General features: G+C 57.4%; 1 protein-coding gene across 9 annotated transcripts in view; it reads left to right on the top strand.

The window, feature by feature from the left end:
- Positions 1-18,692, top strand: part of NRXN2 (neurexin 2) — a 100,197-nt gene extending 81,505 nt beyond the window's left edge. For 5 of the 9 annotated variants that reach the window (XM_059929788.1, XM_059929789.1, XM_059929791.1 and 2 more), the window contains 3 exons: positions 1,839-2,164; positions 4,683-4,761; positions 17,649-18,692. In XM_059929788.1, the coding sequence (XP_059785771.1) occupies positions 1,839-2,164; positions 4,683-4,761; positions 17,649-17,953 (710 nt within the window). In that variant the 3' untranslated portion in view covers positions 17,954-18,692. Of the gene's footprint in view, positions 1-1,838; positions 2,165-4,682; positions 4,762-17,066 lie in introns of all 9 variants that reach the window. The other 4 variants (XM_059929785.1, XM_059929784.1, XM_059929792.1 and 1 more) reach the window with 1 other exon arrangement.
- The last annotated feature ends 332 nt before the right edge of the window (positions 18,693-19,024 follow it).

The raw sequence follows: 19,024 nt of genomic DNA, 5'->3' as shown, positions 1-19,024 counted from the left end.
ATAAATATTTATTGAGTGAATCCATTTTCCAGTTCCAAAACATGTCCTGTGAAGCATAAGTCCCATGAGATGCTTCACAATAAAGAGATTTGTGGTTAAAAAACAAAAAAGAGAGAGAGAGAGAGATTTGTGGTGAAATGAGCTTGAGAAATCTGAATCCTGTTTCTTCCTCTTGGAGATGCCTATGGACATGGATTTTAATAAAGGCTCTGAGAGGTCCTGTGAGAGAGAGACCTCTTGTGTAATTGTGAAATGTTTGTTTTCCAAACTCATTTGACCACTGTGAACCTTCTCCCCTTCGTTTTTCTCATAATTCTCATATGCGGGAATAAACTCTGGACGCGGTGTTCCTCAGGGGCCTCTCTGGGTCTGGTGTCCAGCCGCCACTCACTAGTTCTCAGCTTCTGTGGGCTCCGGCTCCCCCATCTGTAAGACGGTGACCCTGCTCCAGGCCTGAGGGAGGTGCTGGGCGGAGGGAGAGCTGGAGGAGGTGCAGAGGTTGAGCAGAGGGGCCGAGCAGACACACCCCTGGCTGATCATCGGCCAGAGGCCAGACAGATGGTTGGGTGCCCCAGAGGCCTGGGTGTCCCAGGGAACCCATGTTTCCAAGGAGGGTGTGGGTTTCACAAGTTGGACTGTCCTCAGCCCAGGTTTCGGGGGCAGGGCTTATAGGCACGTAACTCTAAACCAGATCTTTAACGAAGCACTAACCAGAGGCTAACAAGGGCTAAGCCAGATCTTAAACCCCCCCAGCACCAGCAGCTGAAGGTCCAGGGGAGCAGGGGACAACTTAGTAGTTCCTCTGACCCTCTCCCCCGCAAAATAAGCAACATCAAAACCAAAGTTAAATCTAAACTTAAACACAATAAATATCTTTTCTAAAAACCAAACCAAAGCAACAAACTCAGAGGGTTAAACTGACCCCCAGATCCATTAAAACCAAACAGAACAGCCAAACCCCACCCAGGTGGGAATTCTGAGGTGTAACTGCTAAGTAAAGAGCGAGGTTGGAGCTGGAGTGGGTTTTTCTTGGCTGTCAGCAAGCGAAGCAAGGTCCCTTTAACATTTTCCATCTCTGTGCTTGCACATCCTGGCGGGGAAGGAAGGTCTCTGCTCTCCAGGGCCTGATCCCCAGGCAGTGGCTGGGCCTTGGAGGGGAGGAGGAGAGAGGGGGGCCTGGCCAGAGGTCAGAGGGCCTGATGGTGGCTGGGAGGGTGGAGTGAGGTCCGCGCGGCTGCTCCCAGCCTCACTCACGCTGGCGCTCCTCCCATGCACTCTCCACCCCTCGGTCTCATCTCCATCCCTGCCCTGACATGCACTGACCATGTGGCCTGGCAGTGGCTGCTCTGTCTCTGCCTTTTTGTCGCCTCTACCTGCTGCTTCCGAGGGTTCTGTGGCTTGGGGCTGGACACCGGGTGTGGGAAGCTTGGGGAAGCAGAGAGGGAAGGTGGGGGGTCAAACTGAGGGAAGGGAAAGAAGGGGGGTGATGCCCCTGGAGCAGGAGAGGAGGGGGGATGGGAAGGCCAGAGGCATGAGCATGGTGGGGAGAGTGGGGAGCTGGGCCCCCTTTCCCAGCCCAAGTGTGCCCTGGGGACCCTTCCTGTCCAGGGTCCTGACCTGGCTGTGCTGGCCTAGTGGCTGACAAGGACTTTCCCTTTGGTGTCTGCCCCTTCCTCCTTTCTCCCTCCCCACCCCACCCCCACGTGCTGGTTTCCACCTCCACCCCTCCTTCCCTCCCTTGGATCTCCCTCCATTCTCCCTATCCCTTTCCGGTCTCCCCCCTCCCCACTGCCTGTCCCCCCTCTGTCTGTCTCTCCTGCCCCTTCCCCTCCCCCCAGGCCGCCAGCTGACCATCTTCAACAGCCAGGCTGCCATCAAGATTGGGGGCCAGGATCAGGGCCGCCCTTTCCAGGGCCAGGTGTCCGGCCTCTACTACAATGGGCTCAAGGTGCTGGCGCTGGCCGCCGAGAGCGACCCCAATGTGCGGACCGAGGGCCACCTGCGCCTGGTGGGGGAGGGGCCGTCCGTGCTGCTCAGCGCGGAGACCACGGCCACCACCCTGCTGGCCGACATGGCTACCACCATCATGGAGACCACCACCACCATGGCCACTACCACCACGCGCCGGGGCCGCTCCCCCACGCTGAGGGACAGCACCACCCAGGTGAGGGCCCCTCCGCCGGTGCACGAGGGACCGGGCTCCAGGTGGGGAATAGGGCTGATGTCTGCATAGCAACTGTGGCGCTCAGGAAGGGTCTGAGGGGACTATGGTTTAGGTGGGGCTGGCAAGGTCTCCTTTCTTTCTTTTTTTAGAAATACATTTACTTATTTATTTATTTATTTATTTATTTATTTGGTTGGTTGGTTGTGCCGGGTCTTAGTTGTGGCAGGCGGGCTCCATAGTTGTGGCTCGCCGGCTCCTTAGTTGTGGCATGCAAACTCTTAGTTGTGGCATGCATGTGGGATCTAGTTTCCTGACCGGGGATCGAACCCAGGCCCCCTGCATTGGGAGCACGGAGTCTTAACCACTGCACCACTAGGGAAGTCCCCAAGGTCTCCTTTCTCGAAGCGGTTGTCACCCTGATGACCAGGGATGTTGTAGATGTGGAGGTGACCACTATTTCTAGGGGGACCATTCCCAGAGTTGAGGGAAGACCACCCCACTTATGAGAGAGGAAGTCCGGGCTGGGGGTGAGGGGTGGAATGACCCCCTCTGCCTGCCCCATAATGAACGCCACGCCCAGTGTTGTGTGGGCATCGAGGGGGAGACGGAGGGAGCCAGGATGGCATCGCTCTGCGCGGGGCACAGAGACGACAGCACCAGAGGGGCCAGTGGCTCACCCGATGGTGGCAGCCCCTCTCCGAGGCTGATGGAAGCAGGAGCAGCCTCTCCCCGATGGCTGGTGTCCTTCAGTGGGACTGCCAGCCCGCTGCCTTCACAAGTCCTCTCCGTGTGACCTTGAGTAGACGCCACCGTGTAGCAGGCCTCAGTGTCCTCCATGCCTGTGGCTCAGAGCCGGGGCCGGTACAGACAGTCCCCTGGTGCTTTACCCTCCCTCCCCACCGCCTGCCCCACCTGCTCAGGTGCTCTCCCTGGGTCAGGTTTGAATTTATCTTCTCTTGCACCCAGGGGAGCAACGGAGGGGGCTGTACCTGAGAATGAGGCTCCACTGGGGAAGGACAGGCCTGGCTTTTCTGGTGACCAAAGCCGACTGAGTATATGTGACTTACCAAGGCAGCCCTGGGGTGCAGCTGAGTTTTCTAGTTGTTGCTGCCGGTCATTGTTGGCCTGCGGGGGGAGGGCTCACACCTGGCACATTGGACCTTGCTTGGTCACCCTGCTCCCTCTGCCCAAGCTACTTCTGTCCCCCATCACACATGGCTGTGCGCCTCTGGGCCTGGAGGGACCTCTGTCCTCCCAGGGTGAGGGAGGGGCTGGGTCGGCCATGGGGACGTGTCCCACCTCCACCGCCAGCCTGCCTTCAGCCTCTGTAAATGAGGGCTGGGTTCTCTGAGCTCCGGTCAGTGCTGCAGGGGCCTGGGTCTGGCTGACAGCCTTGTCCAGGCAAGGGAGTCAAGCCTGAACCCCCTTCCGTTCTGCCTTCAATGCCAAGAAAATTGAGGGGACCTGAATGCCAGGCCTTGCCCTAGGGAGCGGGGAGCCCTGGGAGAAAGGCCTGGCTCTAGCCGAGGTTGGGCACCAGCCATGCCCAGTGCCCAATGGCAAGAAGGGCCATCCAGTCTCAGTGTGAGGTGATGGGCAGACCATCCAGGTAGAAGAGAAGGGTGGGGTTCTAGGGGTCATAGCTGTGCTGGTGGAGCCTGCACAGGGGAGAGGGGCGGAGATACAGAAGGAAAATTAGTCTTCCAGGTCCCACCTTGCCCTTGGGTGAGGGCTGCAGTGTCCGAAGCTCAGGGGCTGGGGAAGAAGCAAGATGTGACGTTTCACCCCCTACCCACCCCGGACTCCTCCCATCCTTGGCCTTCAGCCTGGCCCTCTCCCTGCACCCGAAGTCTCTCAGAGTCCCTTCCTGCTTGGATTCTGGGTTTCCCTCCTTGAGTTTCTTCCCTAGCACCCCCTGAGAATCCCCCCCACCCCTTAACACTCACTCATCTTGGGGATTCTCTTTCTTTGCAAGCAGGAGGAGAGAAAACGCTGACAGAGTCGACTCCTGTTGTCATGGCAACCATAGCCCTAATTATTGTATGCAGCCGGGTTTCCAGGCTCCAGGAAGGGGGTTGGGAGAGAGATGAAGGTGGTGGGGTGGTGAGGCTGGAGCCAAGAAACCCCCCAGGTCCTGCTCCGTGTCTGCCTGTGCTGGCCTCCAGAGGCCCCTGTGCCTCACCTCCCTGCTGCCCCGGGCCCCCTTGCTCTGGCCCTGCAGTCCCAGTTCCGGGGTCCAGTCTCCCAGGCTTCCCAGAAATAAAAGGCACAACGTGTGCTGTTTCATTGATCTCCAGGAGCGATGGAACCGCTGCAGGGCAGGCGCTGTTCAGTCTACCATTGCACAGGGGAGGTGGAGGCCCACGGTCACCCAGCAAGCGCTGAGAGAGCTGGGGTGTGGACCAGGGTGTGTGTCTCAGCCCAGGGCTCATCCCCTGTGCCTCAAGAGGTGGATGTGGGGCCTGCTGACCTACCCTGGAACCCTCTTCTTTCCCCCCACCCTCCTCTCGCCCCCAAGAACACAGATGACCTCCTGGTGGCCTCGGCCGAGTGTCCGAGCGATGACGAGGACCTGGAGGAGTGTGAGCCCAGTACTGGTGAGTGCCTTTCCCCCCTCCCCTGCCCCGGGCCCGCTGCAACACTGATGGGAGGGGGGCGACTGTCCCTGCCACCTGGCCCAAGCCCGAGGGGCCTGCTGCCAGGCCTTAGCTTTCCCTGATAGCTTCCTCTCCCCTCCTGCCATTGCCCCAGGTCCCGCAAACGCCCCCTGGCGAGGCAGTTTCTGGCCTTTTGGTGCCCCTCCGAGATAGTGAGGTCCTTAGCTTGGGGTCATGGGGTTGAGGGCCAAAGGATGCCAGGAGGGAAAGAGGGAGACTTTCCCCTAGAAAGACGAGTAACTGCAGCTCCCATGAGCCCTTATGGTGTGTGTGTTGGGGGCGGGGTGGGTGGGGGATGGGGATGGGGAACACAGGCCTAGGAACTACAATTTCCATCAACTCCTGGGTCCAGAACTGCAACTCCCATCAGTCCCCGAGGCCTGGTGTTCTTTTGGTCGCTAGAAGAGGAGGTCTCTGCTGGCTCCCGACCCTCCTCATTCCCAGAGGCAGGGAGGTGGCCAGACACTGCCGGAGCTGCCAGGCCAAGCTGGGGCAGTTACTGCACAGTGTCGGGCAGCGTGCTGGGTAGGAGGTGCCCCAGCCAGACATGAGGTCCCCCGGGGAGATTGGGCCTGGGGTCTGGTCCAGATTTCTAGTTGGGGAGCTGCTATAAGAGGAGAGCAGAGCTGGGAGGGAAGGCTTACTGGGGGAGGCATTCCAGGGCCCTGCTTGATGCTTCCAGCTGGAGAGAAGGGTGCAGCCGCAGAGAGAGAGAGACCAGATTGGCAAGGCAGGGGTGGGCCTTGGGTGCCGACTCAGAAGTGTGGGGTGTGGAGCGGCACAGGGGTTGCCTCTGCACAGGTGGGCGGTGGCTGGGAGGAGCTGAGGGGACGGAGGGCCCGAGGAGCTGAGGTCCTGGTGCTTGAGGCTGGCCATGGGAATGGAGGGAGACTGGATGTGGCCAGATTTCCCAGTGGGAGCGCGTGGGCTTGGTGGTGTCCTGGATGAGCCCCTGGGAGCCTCATCCCTTGCTTGGGTTTCCAGAGACTTCTCTCCGTTACTTTGCAGTGTGTGGCACCTGGGCTGTTGGTACTGGAAGGCTGGAGGTTGGGGCAGGTACCTACAGGGTCGGGGCGGGGGGTGATGGGGTCAGCTGAGGTGGGCAGTGTGACCTGGGCATATCCTGTGAATCTGGCCTGGGCATGAGCCTAGGGGGTCTGCCAGCCCCAGAAGAGACACTCTGGGGCTGAGGGTGAGGGTGGGCTGCAACCAAGGAAGGAGTGTGAGTAGAGCCAGGAGACCCTGCAGCCTTGGAGCAGAGGCTCCGGTTCCAGAGACCAAGGGCAGAGAGGTTTCTGGGGCGCCGGCCGCCAGGCCCAGAGGCTGAAGCCTGACTGCTCCGTGTCCCCCCAGTAGGCCAGAGCTGAGGGGGTTGTTCTGGCCGTCCTGGGCCCTGAGGTCCTTGGGGGAGCCTCCGGCTGCTGGGCTGGAAAGCCCTCCTCATCCACAGCCAAGGACCAGTGCTTTCTGGACAGACACCCTCCACTGCTGGGGGCTCTCCCCTCCGTCTCACTGGGTGATCTCGGCTCAGGGATGCACCCTCACACCCCACCGCTGCTTTGGGAGGCTCTGGGAATCTGGCAGCTTCGACACAGCACTCTCCTTGCACCCTGCTTTTCCCCCTACCTAGTCACTGGTGGGGCTTTCCTATAGGTGGACACAGTACCTCAAGCCCAGGCCTGCGGGGGGTGCCTGTGACAAATGGTCCCCTGAGAGCCCCGGGATGGGACTCTGGGGACAAAAGGCTGTGCGGTCACGAGAAAAAGGCCCGGCTTGGCCCCGCCGCACGTGTTTGCACACTCGGGGGTGGGAACTGCCGGGTGACAGGAGGAGCCTCTGCTCTCCCTGGACCCTGCAGATGGCCATGATGCAGGGCCGGGAAGCGCACACTGGGCTACCCCAAGGCCGCATCCTGTCCACCAAAATTCTGGCCTCCCAGCCCCAGCGCAGGGTCTTGTCCGGGGCCTGGGTGTGATGCTGAGCGCGTGCACAGGTGGGCCGAGCTCTTTTAGGCTGTGTTGGGACCACGGAGTGAGGAGGAGCTGAAGTGGGCGGGTCAGCTGCCCTCCCCGCATCAAAGGGCCAAGTATGTGAGGGGACAAGGAGGGTGGAGGAGGAATGGAAGCTGGGGGATGGGGAGAGGCTGGTGGGCCAGCCCAGCACCCAGCTTTAAAAATAAGAGGGAGGGAGGGCAGAGTGCATGCTTGAGCCCCCAGAGAAAACCGACCCAACCCACAGGCTCCCCTGCACATGTGCATCGCGTATGTTTGCACCTCCACGCTCATACTGCCCTGCAATGCTTAAATTGGATTTTTATCTTGATGGGAGGCCAGACAACGACCAAGATGACTCCAAGGGTCCCTCAGGCGGATTTAGACTGTGATACACGCCTCCTGGAGAGGGAGGGGACTCAGGCCAGAGCCCTCTTGTGCCCCCAGTGCAGGGAGGCTTTTTCTCTAGCAGACGACCAGGACTCCTTGGGCTCCAAGGTCAACGTCAGAGGTGGAGGCAGCCTGGCTGGAGACAGCAGCTACCCAGGGGCTGACCCCAGGCTCTTTGCACCCCTCTTCCTTCCTGGGTCCAGGTGTGAAGCCTCGGGTCATCCCTGAAATGTTTCACACCTTCCCTTGACTTGGACCCCTCCACAGACCCCCGGTCCCAGCCTCCCCAGCCTGGAGAGCCCATCATCTAGCAGTTATTTTACCTGAGGTTGGCAGCCCAGCCAAGAGTACTGTGTTGATGGACACGGTGTTTAACTTCTTTTGAACGGGAGTGCCTTTATGGGGACCTGCCCCGCCTCGTAGGCAATGTGACCCAACGCCCCTCGCTGCCTTAGCCAGCCTGTCCCACACCTTGTGTTATGCGCCCCGGTAGGAATTGCCCCCCTCGAGACACATAGGAAGTGCACACACAGACTCAGACCCACAGAGGGACCCAGCTACATGCACACTCGTGTCTGACCAGAGGCACGCCCACATCCAGGCACAAACATTTATGGACCTACCAGCAAGCTCACGCACATCCACTTCCACAGGTACTCATGTGTTCAGACCTGAAGGGCACACACACCATTTGTGCCTAGAGCAAAAGAGGCACCAGGTGCTTAGATCTAGAGACACGCACGTATTCAGAGCCCCAGAAGTCCGATGAACACGGACAAACCCATACACATGTGCACATTTTCACAGAGGTACACACGTGTGCTCAGAGCTATGGTCCTGCATGTGTGGGCTTAGGGCTCCACGCCTAGATGTGGACTCACAGGTGTCTGCCTGTTTAGACACTTACACACGAGCTCAGCTGCACAAGGGTGCACACGCAGCATGTCTTCAACCCACCAAGGCAGTTGCATGTGCTCACAGCTGCACATCCATGCACACACAGACCCCTGAAGCGCACATGCGCACATCTATCGAGGAGTAGACCAGATGTTCAGAATCACATGCACGTGCTCAGAAGCACTTGCATATTTCACACACTCACGAGACACATACACCTATGTGCTCAGACCCTCGAGGCCCAGGCATACATGAATCCTCAGACTCTCAGAATTCCACATCCACACTCAGCTCACAGAGGCACACACACGTGTACAAATCCACTTGCATCACACACATGCTCACACATGTGCTCAGGCCACAGAATCCTCCACGTGAGCTCAGACTTACAGACGCTCACAGATGTTTCAGAATCACAGGTGCGTGTGTGCGTGTTCAGAGCAGGCACGTATACAACACGCGCAGACCTTCTGAGATGTAGGCACACCCATGTGCACGTGGGCGTGTGAATTCAGGGATGTACACGTCTGCGCCCAGGCTCATAGAGGTGCATGAGTGTCACACACATACATACACTCGGGCTCAGACCTACAGTCGCCTGCACTCTGTTCACGTACTCTAAGACACACACATCCTCAAAGGCATACCCTCGCGTACCGACGTGTGTGCTGAGGGCCATGAGGGCGCACGTGTGCGCGTCCTCAGGCAGGCTGTGTGTGCCCAGACCCAGGGGTCCACGCACACACACACATTTCTTCAGACTCACAGACCTGCGCCCCTGCCCCACCGCCCCAGGAAAGGAGACTCTCGGAGCCCCACCTCAGCTCAGACCTTCCGAGGCTCACTCTGATGTGCATGCCTTATGCTCAGACACACACACACGTGCTCAGACCCCTCAAGGCATGCATACTCGTATTCAGTCCCACGGTGGTGTACACACACATGAACACACACAGTCAGGCCAACACTGACACGGGCGCTCACAGCTGCTGGTGTACTTACTCATATGCTTAGAGGTACACCTGCAGCTCCACATAGAAGGACACTCACATATCCGTGGACCCTCAGGCCAATCACACCTGTTCAGACACAGTAAAATGCATGCTTCCGTGTTCACCAGGTGAGCACACAGACCCACAAGGACCCACACATACATGTGTACTCGGCTTCATATAAGCCCACGTGTGCTCAGACCCAGAGAAGCAGCCTCATGCACTCAGCCCACGTGTGCCCATCCCTACCGAGGCGTTGCCCCGTGCACACATACACAGGGCCCTCAGAGGCGTACACATGCTTAATTCCACAGGCACAGACACATTTGCTCAGACCCACACATCTAGCTCAGAATCACAGAGGCACAAACATGTTCAGATCCCAACGTGTCTTAAGGTAACACTAGTTGTTGTAACAGAGAAACTCTCAACACCCGTGGTTAAACACACAGACATTGACTTTTCCTTCACCTAAAGTTATAAACACTGTTCCTGATGGGTGAGCAGCTCTTTTTTTTTTTTTTTTAACATCTTTATTGGAGTATAATTGCTTTACAATGGTGTGTTAGTTGCTGCTGTATAACAAAGTGAATCAGCTATATGTATACATATATCCCCATATCCCCTCCCTCTTGCGTCTCCCTCCCACCCTCCCTATCCCACCCCTCTAGGTGGTCACAAAGCACCAAGCTGATCTCCCCATGCGATACAGCTGCTTCCCACTAGCTATCTATTTTACATTTGGTAGTGTATATATGTCAATGCTACTCTCTTACTTCGTCCCAGCTTACCCTTTCCCCTCCCCATGTCTTCAAGTCCATTCTCTACATCTGCGTCTTTATTCCTGTCCTGCTCCTACGTTCATCGGAACCATTTTTTTTTTTTTAGATTTCCATATATATGTGTTAGCACACGGTATTTGTTTTTCTCTTTCTGACTTACTTCACTCTGTATGACAGACTCTAGGTCCATCCACCTCACTACAAATAACTCAATTTCATTTCTTTTTATGGCTGAGTAATGTTCCATTGTATATATGTGCCACATCTTCTTCATCCATTCATCTGTCGATGGACACTTAGGTGAGCAGCTCTTTTCAGAGCGCCGATTCAGGGCTGGTCTGTCTCCACCTTGAAGCTGCACCATCTTCACTGTGACTTCCCGAGTTGTGGTGGAAGGGGATGAGCAGGGAGGGGCATGAAGGGGAGGGTTTGTGGGCCAGGCCTGGGAGGAGGAGGTGTGCATGGGCCCTGCTGATTCTGTTCTCCAGAGCTCGGTCATGTGGCACGACCTAGCTTCCAGGCAGTCCAGGAGGAAACAAAAACAGATTTGGTGACCAGCTAGCCATTTATTTGTCACAGTCTGGGCTTTGGGTCACCAACGATCCAGTCCACTGTTCCCCCCACTGACAGAGCACACCCACTCCTCCCCAGGGGAGACACCCGAAGCCCTACCTGGTTAGGATAGTCATCTCAGAGGTGAGGATGTCTGGGAGATTGACCCACTCCATTGGGTCCAGACTTGGCTCCTGGGTACCCATATGTGGTCTGGATACCCATGAACTAAAAGGATAATTGATCTCACTGCCCATACGGCCCAACACACACCCAGAATACCATGATGGGCCAGAGAAAACCACCACCATAAAACCCTGCGTCCAAAGGGAAGGATGGAGGGTGCACGGCAGCTTGTAGTTCCTAGTGTTGGGAAGATCCAGCCAGCAGGCAGCTTGAGGCTCTGCCCTCAGCAGTGGGGAAGTTCCTCCCTGAAACCCCACCTCTGCTGTCTGGGAGAAACTCCCCTGTCCTTTGTCTGGGGCCCTGGTGCTGCCCTCTGGCAGATCCTTCCCAGTCCTTATCCTCCATGGCCATCTCTGGGTGGGTGTTGGGGAAATGACCTCCTTGGAGGTCCCACAGCCTTGACGGCCCTCTTCCTGCTCGTGCATATTTGGGGGCCCAAAGGTTGTTTTAAGGCTCAAACAGTCAACGGAACGACACTCAGAGTTCTCTCCTAGACAGAATTCTCAAGCCTGTTTATTTCCTTGTTTCTCTGCCCCATCTCTTAATTTAGTGGTGACTATCTTGAGGGCGTTTGAAACAATAGGTGGGGAGACACACCCTTAGTGTGATCCTTGAGGCAAGGCTGAGCCCCGTTTTTCAGGTGGAAGTGTCACTGGGCCACTATCCCTGAAAGCCGTTTCCAGTCTTCTCTCTTAAGATTTGGGGTTTGGGGGCAGTGGTTCTTCTGACACTTGCCGGCCCCGCATTTCTGGGCTCTCTCTGGTCCCTTCATCTCTGTTGCAAACGCACCAATTCTTGTCTAACGTTGTCTCTTTCTTGTAATACGTTACCAAACACAGAAAGTAAAAGCCGGCATTGTCGTCCCGACTTTCCTGGCACCTTCCCTTAGTGCCTCAGCCTCAGTAAGCACGTGGCCTGTCCCAAGCAACGGTTGGTGCCAGGTGTCCTGCCGCTGCATTATGTGGTTCTGCATCTTTCCAGCCTCCAAATCCATTTCCTTGAATTGTTACCTGAGGGCCACAGGTTTTTGTTAATGTGACATCCACTTCTGGCTGTGTCTGTATTAAGGTAACATGTGTTTCTGTAACAGATAACCGCCCCCCGAATCTCAGTGGGTCCTTCAGGGGAAGTTTCTGACTCAGGTGAAGCCCCACCTGCGTGCTCCTGACCAGCAGGTGGCTCTGCCCCAAGGAGTGCTTGGGGAATCCAGAGTCCTCCCATCTGTGGTTCCTCCATTTCAACACGTGGTTTGCAAGGTCACCGGAAGGAGGAGAAGGAGTGCGGAGGATCGGGCACTAGAGCTTTTATGGGCCGGTACTGGCACTGCCCACTGCTCACTCCTGTGGCCACACCTAATTGCAAGGGATGCTGAGAAATGTAGTCTCACTGCCCGAGGGAAGGAGGTGGTCACAGAGGCACAACCGCGTGTGTTCAGACCCATGGTGGCACGCTCACATGTTCTCAGTGACACATTCATGCATTCACATGCACACACAAGCTCAGACCCAGGCTTAGAGGCAGGCGGACCACACACAAACCACGTACAGAGCACAGGCTCACTCACATGCACGCACGTCTGCTAAGACTCGCTGACACGCATGCTCGTGTGCTCAGATACATTGAGGTTCGTGCGCGCGCAGACATGCACACACGCACACACATGCTTAGAGACACATGCCCAGGTGCGCAGAAACAGACCCTCAGAGGGGTGGGTGCACGTGCGTACACACAGTAGGCGCTTCACCGTCTCTGACCTTGACTCCACCTTGGCGTTTGCCCTTGCTGTGTGTGGGTTTCCGGATGGGGCGGGGTGGTACCCTTCAGGCCACTGCACACAGTTGCACAGATTGTTCTCTGCTGGAACAGGTGAGTAAGGGCTGAAATCTAGCCAGTGCTCTGCTTGCCAAGCTGTGTGTCCTGCGCCCTGGAGCGGGGCTGTGTCCACCAGGAGAACAGAAGGCCTTTTTCCAGTTTTGCACAGAGATACTGTTTGCCAAATCGTGCACCTGCAGGGCTGTGGCCACGCTAAGGGGCTGCCGTGTTTCTAATCCACACGAAATGCCCTGTGGACTAGAGGCCTTCTTGCCGTCACAGCCTGGGCAGGGCACCCAGCATTGGCGGATGAGGCCTCAGGCAGCTGATTGCTTAGTCTCTGACGCTCAGCCTCAGTTCTAGATGCTTCTTTGGGGGTGGGCACATCTTGCTTGGGTGGGAATGGGGTTCTTGGGTAGATTTTCCGTCAAGGGCCTTCTTTGCCCTAAAGGCAGAAAGGGCCCAGCTTGCTTGCCCAGCAGCCCCCAGAGGCAGGGGAGCTGGGGGAGGAGGGTGCTTGGGAATGGCTTGTGGTCTCCTTGGCCAGAATGGAATTCCTTTTAGTAAGCGGAACTGACATGCACTGAAATTCAATTTAGGAGCAGAGGGTGGGTGGCGTCTATGGTAAGTGCTCCTGTGAATATTTCCCAAATGCTGCAGCTGCCTGAAGTGGGGGAGGGGAGGGAGGCTGCCCAGGGTCCTTATCAGACCCCCAGGGGCACTCCATCCCAATGTGCACCCCTGGCATAGAGCTGGACCCAGGGTCCCAGGCACCATGAGTCTTCATGAGTCTGCACCCCCAAAAGCCCAGAGGGAGGGGCGGCCTGGGGAGCCCCCAGTTGGACTTCTGCAGTGAGAAGTCTCTGAGAGTTCCTCCCCTCCTCCAGGCCCCACTAACTCCTCACTGGGGCAAGCTTGCCTGACCCTTCCTGCATGACCCCAGGAAAATCTGGTACCCTACTTTGTGTGTGACTTCACTGCCACAGAGCCCAGGCCGACCTGAGTGAGAGCTGGGGAAGGAAGGCAGCGTGGGGTCTCAGTAGTGTGTCATCTTGTGGTGAAGGGTGTAGGGCCCAGGGAGGAAGTGGCGGGGGAGGTGCAGGTTGATGTTCAGGGCCAGGAGAAGGGGACACCAAGGGGCAGTTGTGGCAGCGTGGGGGATGTGAGTGAGGGCAGGACACCCTCAGGAGATGCTGTCAAAGCCTCGGGCCAGGGAAAGTCCCCAAAGGAGCTGGGGACGCAGGGCCAGGACCAAGACCCAGAGATGGAGGCCAGGAATTGGCTGGGGTTGAAGGGCAGGGCCAAGAAGTCAATATGACCAGGCCTGGGAGGGCTCTGGAAGCAGGGTTGGGGGAAGCAGGAGGCTGCACAGGGGGACCATGGGAGCCTGTGTGTCCCAAGGACCTAAGGAACCAGTGAGTTGGGGCAAATGGTTGTCGGTTGTGGCGGGGGGGTGGGGGGGCTCAGGCTGAGCAGGATTTGTCTGTGGTCCAAGGCCTGAAGCTCCCGTACACCCTCATTTACCGGGGAGGTGAGCAAAAGGATAGAAAGCCAAGGTCTGCACCCTGATTGGCCTGATCAGCCCCTCTGGGCCATGATGTGTCCCCAGCAAGGGCCTTCCCTGGCAGTGAGTCCAAACCTGTGCCTCTAGGACAGAATAGGGACAAGGTGTCAGAGGCACCCAAGGCAGGGAGGAGCCTCTGGAGGGCTGCCTGGAAGAGGAGGTATTTGGTTGGATTCAAAGGATGAATGAGATATCAGCAGGGGAAAGGTGTTCTGAACAGAAGGCAAAGGTCAGGAAGGGGGCAGGTGGTGTGGGCCAGCAGTGAGGACCCCAGATGTGTTCAGGGTCCACACAGGGAAGGGAACCTTGTCATGGTTGGGCCCAGATGCCACCACTCGAAGGGCTACCAGCCTCCTCCTGAGACCTAACAGCTGAGTTTGCCACTTACGCAGGGGCCAGGTTGATGGGCCATCCTTGGTGGGTCTAGGGCCCAGTGGGGATGGGAGGACAAGCTATGTTCATCCATAGGCTGGAATCCAGGCCTTGGCCTCACCCTGGGCCTGGAGCCCAATACCCTAATTTTATAGATGAGGCAATTGAGGCCCAGAAAATGAAAGAAACTTGCCCACAGTCACACAGGAATTAATGACAGAACAGGTCTTGGCCTCCCACATTAAAATCCAAGCCAAGAGTCAAGCAGCCTAGCAGATTCCTGCAGGCGTGGGGAGGATGAGTCAGGCCTTCCGGGGCTCCTTGTGAGACTTGGCCCTCGCCTGGCCTCTGAGAGCCACAGAAGGGACTGGATAGTCTATTCATTCATGTAGCCTGACAGTGACACCTGGAGGACCCTGGAAGTCCTGCCCGCCCCAGGCCTCAGCATCCTCCTCCATAAAAAGCCGGGGTTGCACAGTCCCAGCCCCACAAAACATGCTTCTCTGCTCTTGGCTCAGTTTTCCAGTGTGGCTGAGCCAGTGGAAGGCCAGGTGCCCCGAGGCTTCACAATCTGGGGTGCAGGTGAGCCCCTGTCCAGGGGGAGATTGGAGCCTGGTGGGGAGAGCAGCCTGAGGAGCTCAGCAAGGCTGTGAGTTCAATAGCAAGATCTTGGCTGAGCTGGCTAGTGTGGCCAAGGACAGCTCTGCCAGATTGCTGGAGCTCGTGATCTGAAGGATCAGCAGAGGTGTTTGAATAGCAGGGTGGAGACCGGAGCGCTTTGGGTGGGGGGAGGAGGAGAAGAGGTGCCAAGGTGTGGTGGTGGTGGCACATGGCTGGCCTGGATGCACTGGGGCAGAGGGGTCTGTCAGTGAAGCCCTGAGAAGCCGCCCATGGAGCGGGTGGGAGGCTTGTGGTGTGATCTCTGAAGATCAAACCCGGCAGAGAGACCAGGGAGCTGCACTCAGATGGGGGCGGGGCTTGAGCTCTGCTGGAGGGAGAGCTAGAGAGGAAACCTACAGCCCCTACCAGGCCCAGAGCTGCCCCTCCAAGAGGAGGGAGCCCTTCCACCAGCCACCTAGACCCAGGGCTGCAGCTCTCTTCTACCCCAGAGCAGTGGGTTGCAGTGCTTTTGTTTGAGAGGGGACCCAGGGGGCTGATGGGAGTTGTAGTTGTTGACCCAGGGGCTGATGAGAATTGTGGTCCACACCCCTGTAAGGACTAATGGGAGTTGTAATTCTCACTCTCTGGGGCTGATGGGAATTGCAGTTTTGGCCCAGGGGACCCCAGTTATCAGACCTAGGGAGTGAGGAGACCTACACCCCCACCCCAAAGGCCCTCCCCAGTAGTTCTCCTGGGCCCTATATTAGGAAGTGCATCCTTCCCAGATGGCTGTGTATGTATTTTCTTTTCTTTTTTTGCTTTCTTCTTCTTTCCGTTGTTTTATTATTGTTTTAACAATAATAAGAGGGCCAGAGGCCGTCAAGCCCTGGCCAGGTGCTGGCGGCCCATGGGGGTTCTGGGGAGGGGGAGGGGGGAAGTCAGTGGGGGTCAGAGGTGGAGGGTGAAGAAAGAGAAAGTTGGGGGTTTAGGATTAGCTCAAGAATCACGTGTCCCTGCCCAATTCCCTCACTCACTCCCTGTCCTTCCTCACCTCCTTACCTCGACATGGCTTCTCACCACCACTCCCAAAGTCCTATAGGACAGGACCCTCCTCCAGTGTGCCTGTGTCTCCCTGCCAGCTCTTCCTCATGGACCTCGTCACCTCCCACCTTCAGTTCTCCTCTCCCCATGACCAACCTGAAGTTAGCCTTCAAAGTCCCTTCCCATGATCATCCCCTCCCAAGTCCTCTCGCCCATGAGGCAATTCCTACACAGCTGCCTGTCACGTACCTCCTCCCCAAGCCTTCCTTCCCACTGCTCCCTCCGTCCCCCACACGCTGACACCAAGTGGTGGTAACAGTTCCTCAATGCCAGCCTTCACTGTGCAGATTTCAGCTTTGTGTTTAATGAGGGGGAGAGGGCACAAGTGAGGGAGGAGAGAGAGTATTCTGGAGGAAGCAAGTTGTTCAGGGAGAGAAGAGTGAGGGAGGGAGATACCAAACAGATAGACAGGAAACGTTGTACGGAAAAGTTGTTTTTTTCTTATTTTTTCCGGGAGAACCCGCTTACACAGCTCTGTTTGTAATTTTTTTCTTCATGCTAAAATCACACGGCCTATTTGTTGATGTAAGTTGCCTGAATTCCGTGGTATGCTATCTTCTTTTTTAAAAACAAAAGAAAAAAAATAAAAAGCAAAAAAAGAGAAAAACCCAGAAAAAACCCTAAAAGATATTGTTGTTAGGTTTGTTTAAATGCTGCTCTTGTATCTGTTTCTAAAGCCTTAAACCAGTAGAGTTCTTTTTTTTTTTCCATTTCTTTTCTATTTCCTTTCCTTTCTTTTCCTTTTGGTTTCTTAAGACAAACAAAAGACCAAAACCCAGAGAGCCACAGAGCCCGTGCGTGGGGTGCCTAGGGCATCCGAGCCGCTGCCCGCTTAAAGCGCAGTGCTCCGGCCGGCTGGCGGGCGGGCCCAGCCCGCTCTAGTCTCCGCCAAAGCCAATTGGAACCGATTTGGGTGTGTGAGGCTGTTGTTTCTCTCTCTGTGCCGGCCGCCTGCACCCCGGCCCTCGCTGACGCCCTGTCTTTTCTCTTCTCTCTCTTGTTCTAGGAGGAGAGTTAATATTGCCCATTATCACGGAGGACTCCTTAGACCCCCCTCCCGTGGCCACCCGATCCCCCTTCGTGCCCCCACCCCCCACCTTCTACCCCTTCCTCACGGGCGTGGGTGCCACCCAAGACACCCTGCCCCCGCCCGCGGCCCGCCGCCCGCCCGCCGGGGGCCCATGCCAGGCCGAGCAGGACGACAGCGACTGCGAGGAGCCTATTGAGGCCTCGGGCTTTGCCTCCGGGGAGGTCTTTGACTCCAGCCTCCCCCCCACGGACGACGAGGACTTTTACACCACCTTTCCCCTGGTCACGGACCGCACCACCCTCCTCTCCCCCCGCAAACCCGCTCCCCGGCCCAACCTCAGGACAGATGGGGCCACGGGCGCCCCTGGGGTGCTGCTCGCCCCCTCCGCCCCGGCCCCCAACCTGCCAGCGGGCAAAATGAACCACCGAGACCCGCTGCAGCCCCTGCTGGAGAACCCACCCCTGGGGCCCGGGGTCCCCACGTCCTTCGAGCCGCGGAGGCCCCCTCCTCTGCGCCCCGGCGTGACCTCCGCCCCCGGCTTCCCCCATCTGCCCACAGCCAACCCCACGGGGCCTGGGGAGCGGGGCCCGCCGGGCGCAGTGGAGGTGATCCGGGAGTCCAGCAGCACCACGGGCATGGTGGTGGGCATCGTGGCGGCCGCGGCGCTCTGCATCCTCATCCTCCTCTACGCCATGTACAAGTACCGCAACCGCGACGAGGGCTCCTACCAGGTGGACCAGAGCCGGAACTACATCAGTAACTCGGCCCAGAGCAACGGGGCGGTGGTGAAAGAGAAGGCCCCGGCTGCCCCCAAGACGCCCAGCAAGGCCAAGAAGAACAAAGACAAGGAGTATTACGTCTGAGCCCCCCGGCACCGCGCCCCACTGCCAGCTGCCCCTCCCGGGAGGGCCCGAGAGGAGGGTGCGGCCCTCTCCCTGCCGGGGCCCTGGGGACCCACTCCCTGGCTGCCTCAGACTTCTCTCACGAAGAGGAAACGCAAAAAAATGAAAAAAAAAAAAAAAAAAAGGAAAACCCCGTGCTCGTCCCCTTCCTCCTGCCGTCCGTCCGGCGCGGAGTCATCGTGCGTCCTGGGGCTGTCTGTCCCTCTCAGCTCTGCGCCCATCGGGCAGGGCACGTGCTCACAGCCCTGGGTTGATTTATTTTTTTAAGGGGGGTAGTTTTATTTTGGTGGGGTTGGGAGGGAAGGAAGACTGGGGGTTTTGTACAGTGTCAACTACTCGTCCTGTTCATTTTCCTCCATTTTTCTTCCTCCTCCTTCTGTTCCCCCAGCCTTCCTTCTCTTCCCAAGCCCTCCAGTCCCCACCCCAGGCTTGCTGTGTCTCTCTGTCCCCACCCTCCTTCCCCACTTCTCCTTTTTGTGTGTGTCTGGTTTCCCCCTTCCTTTCCTCCCTTTGGGTTTCCAGAGTCGGTGGGAGAAGGGCGGGAGGGTGGGCGGAGCGTTCCAGCGGGGGGCGGGGCCGGGATGGCCCCGAGAGCCATGGCTCCGCCCACCAGGAGGAGGCGCCTGCCTGGTTCCGCCCAGGGAAGGGGCTCGGGCCTGGGAAGACCTGTTCTGTTGTGTGCCGCCGGGCGACGTGCATTGATGGGGAAGCTGCTGGAGGAGCAGGGTGGGGGGCGGGTGGGAGGGGAAAGGCAAATGCAGATATATATTGAAGACAATTAATCTAGATATCGCGAGCAGCAGCCTGTGGCACCCATTGGGCGCGGGCAGCAGGGAAGAGAGGGAGCCAGGCATTACCCGCGTACTGCTGGGGTCACTTCTCTGCCCACAGGCTCCCTGCTCCACCAGTTTTTTTTTTTTTTTTCTCTCTTTGTTAACAAATGTGTCTGAGTCTTGGAAAACACCCCAACCCCGGAAATGTGTGGGAAAAGAAAACAAAAACTTTCCAAATCCAACTGTCCTGTGCAGTTTG

The sequence above is a fragment of the Balaenoptera ricei genome, chromosome 8 (genome assembly GCF_028023285.1).
Source record: "Balaenoptera ricei isolate mBalRic1 chromosome 8, mBalRic1.hap2, whole genome shotgun sequence".
Taxonomy (NCBI): Eukaryota; Metazoa; Chordata; class Mammalia; order Artiodactyla; family Balaenopteridae; genus Balaenoptera; species Balaenoptera ricei.
This window is presented reverse-complemented; position numbering and strand designations above follow the sequence as displayed.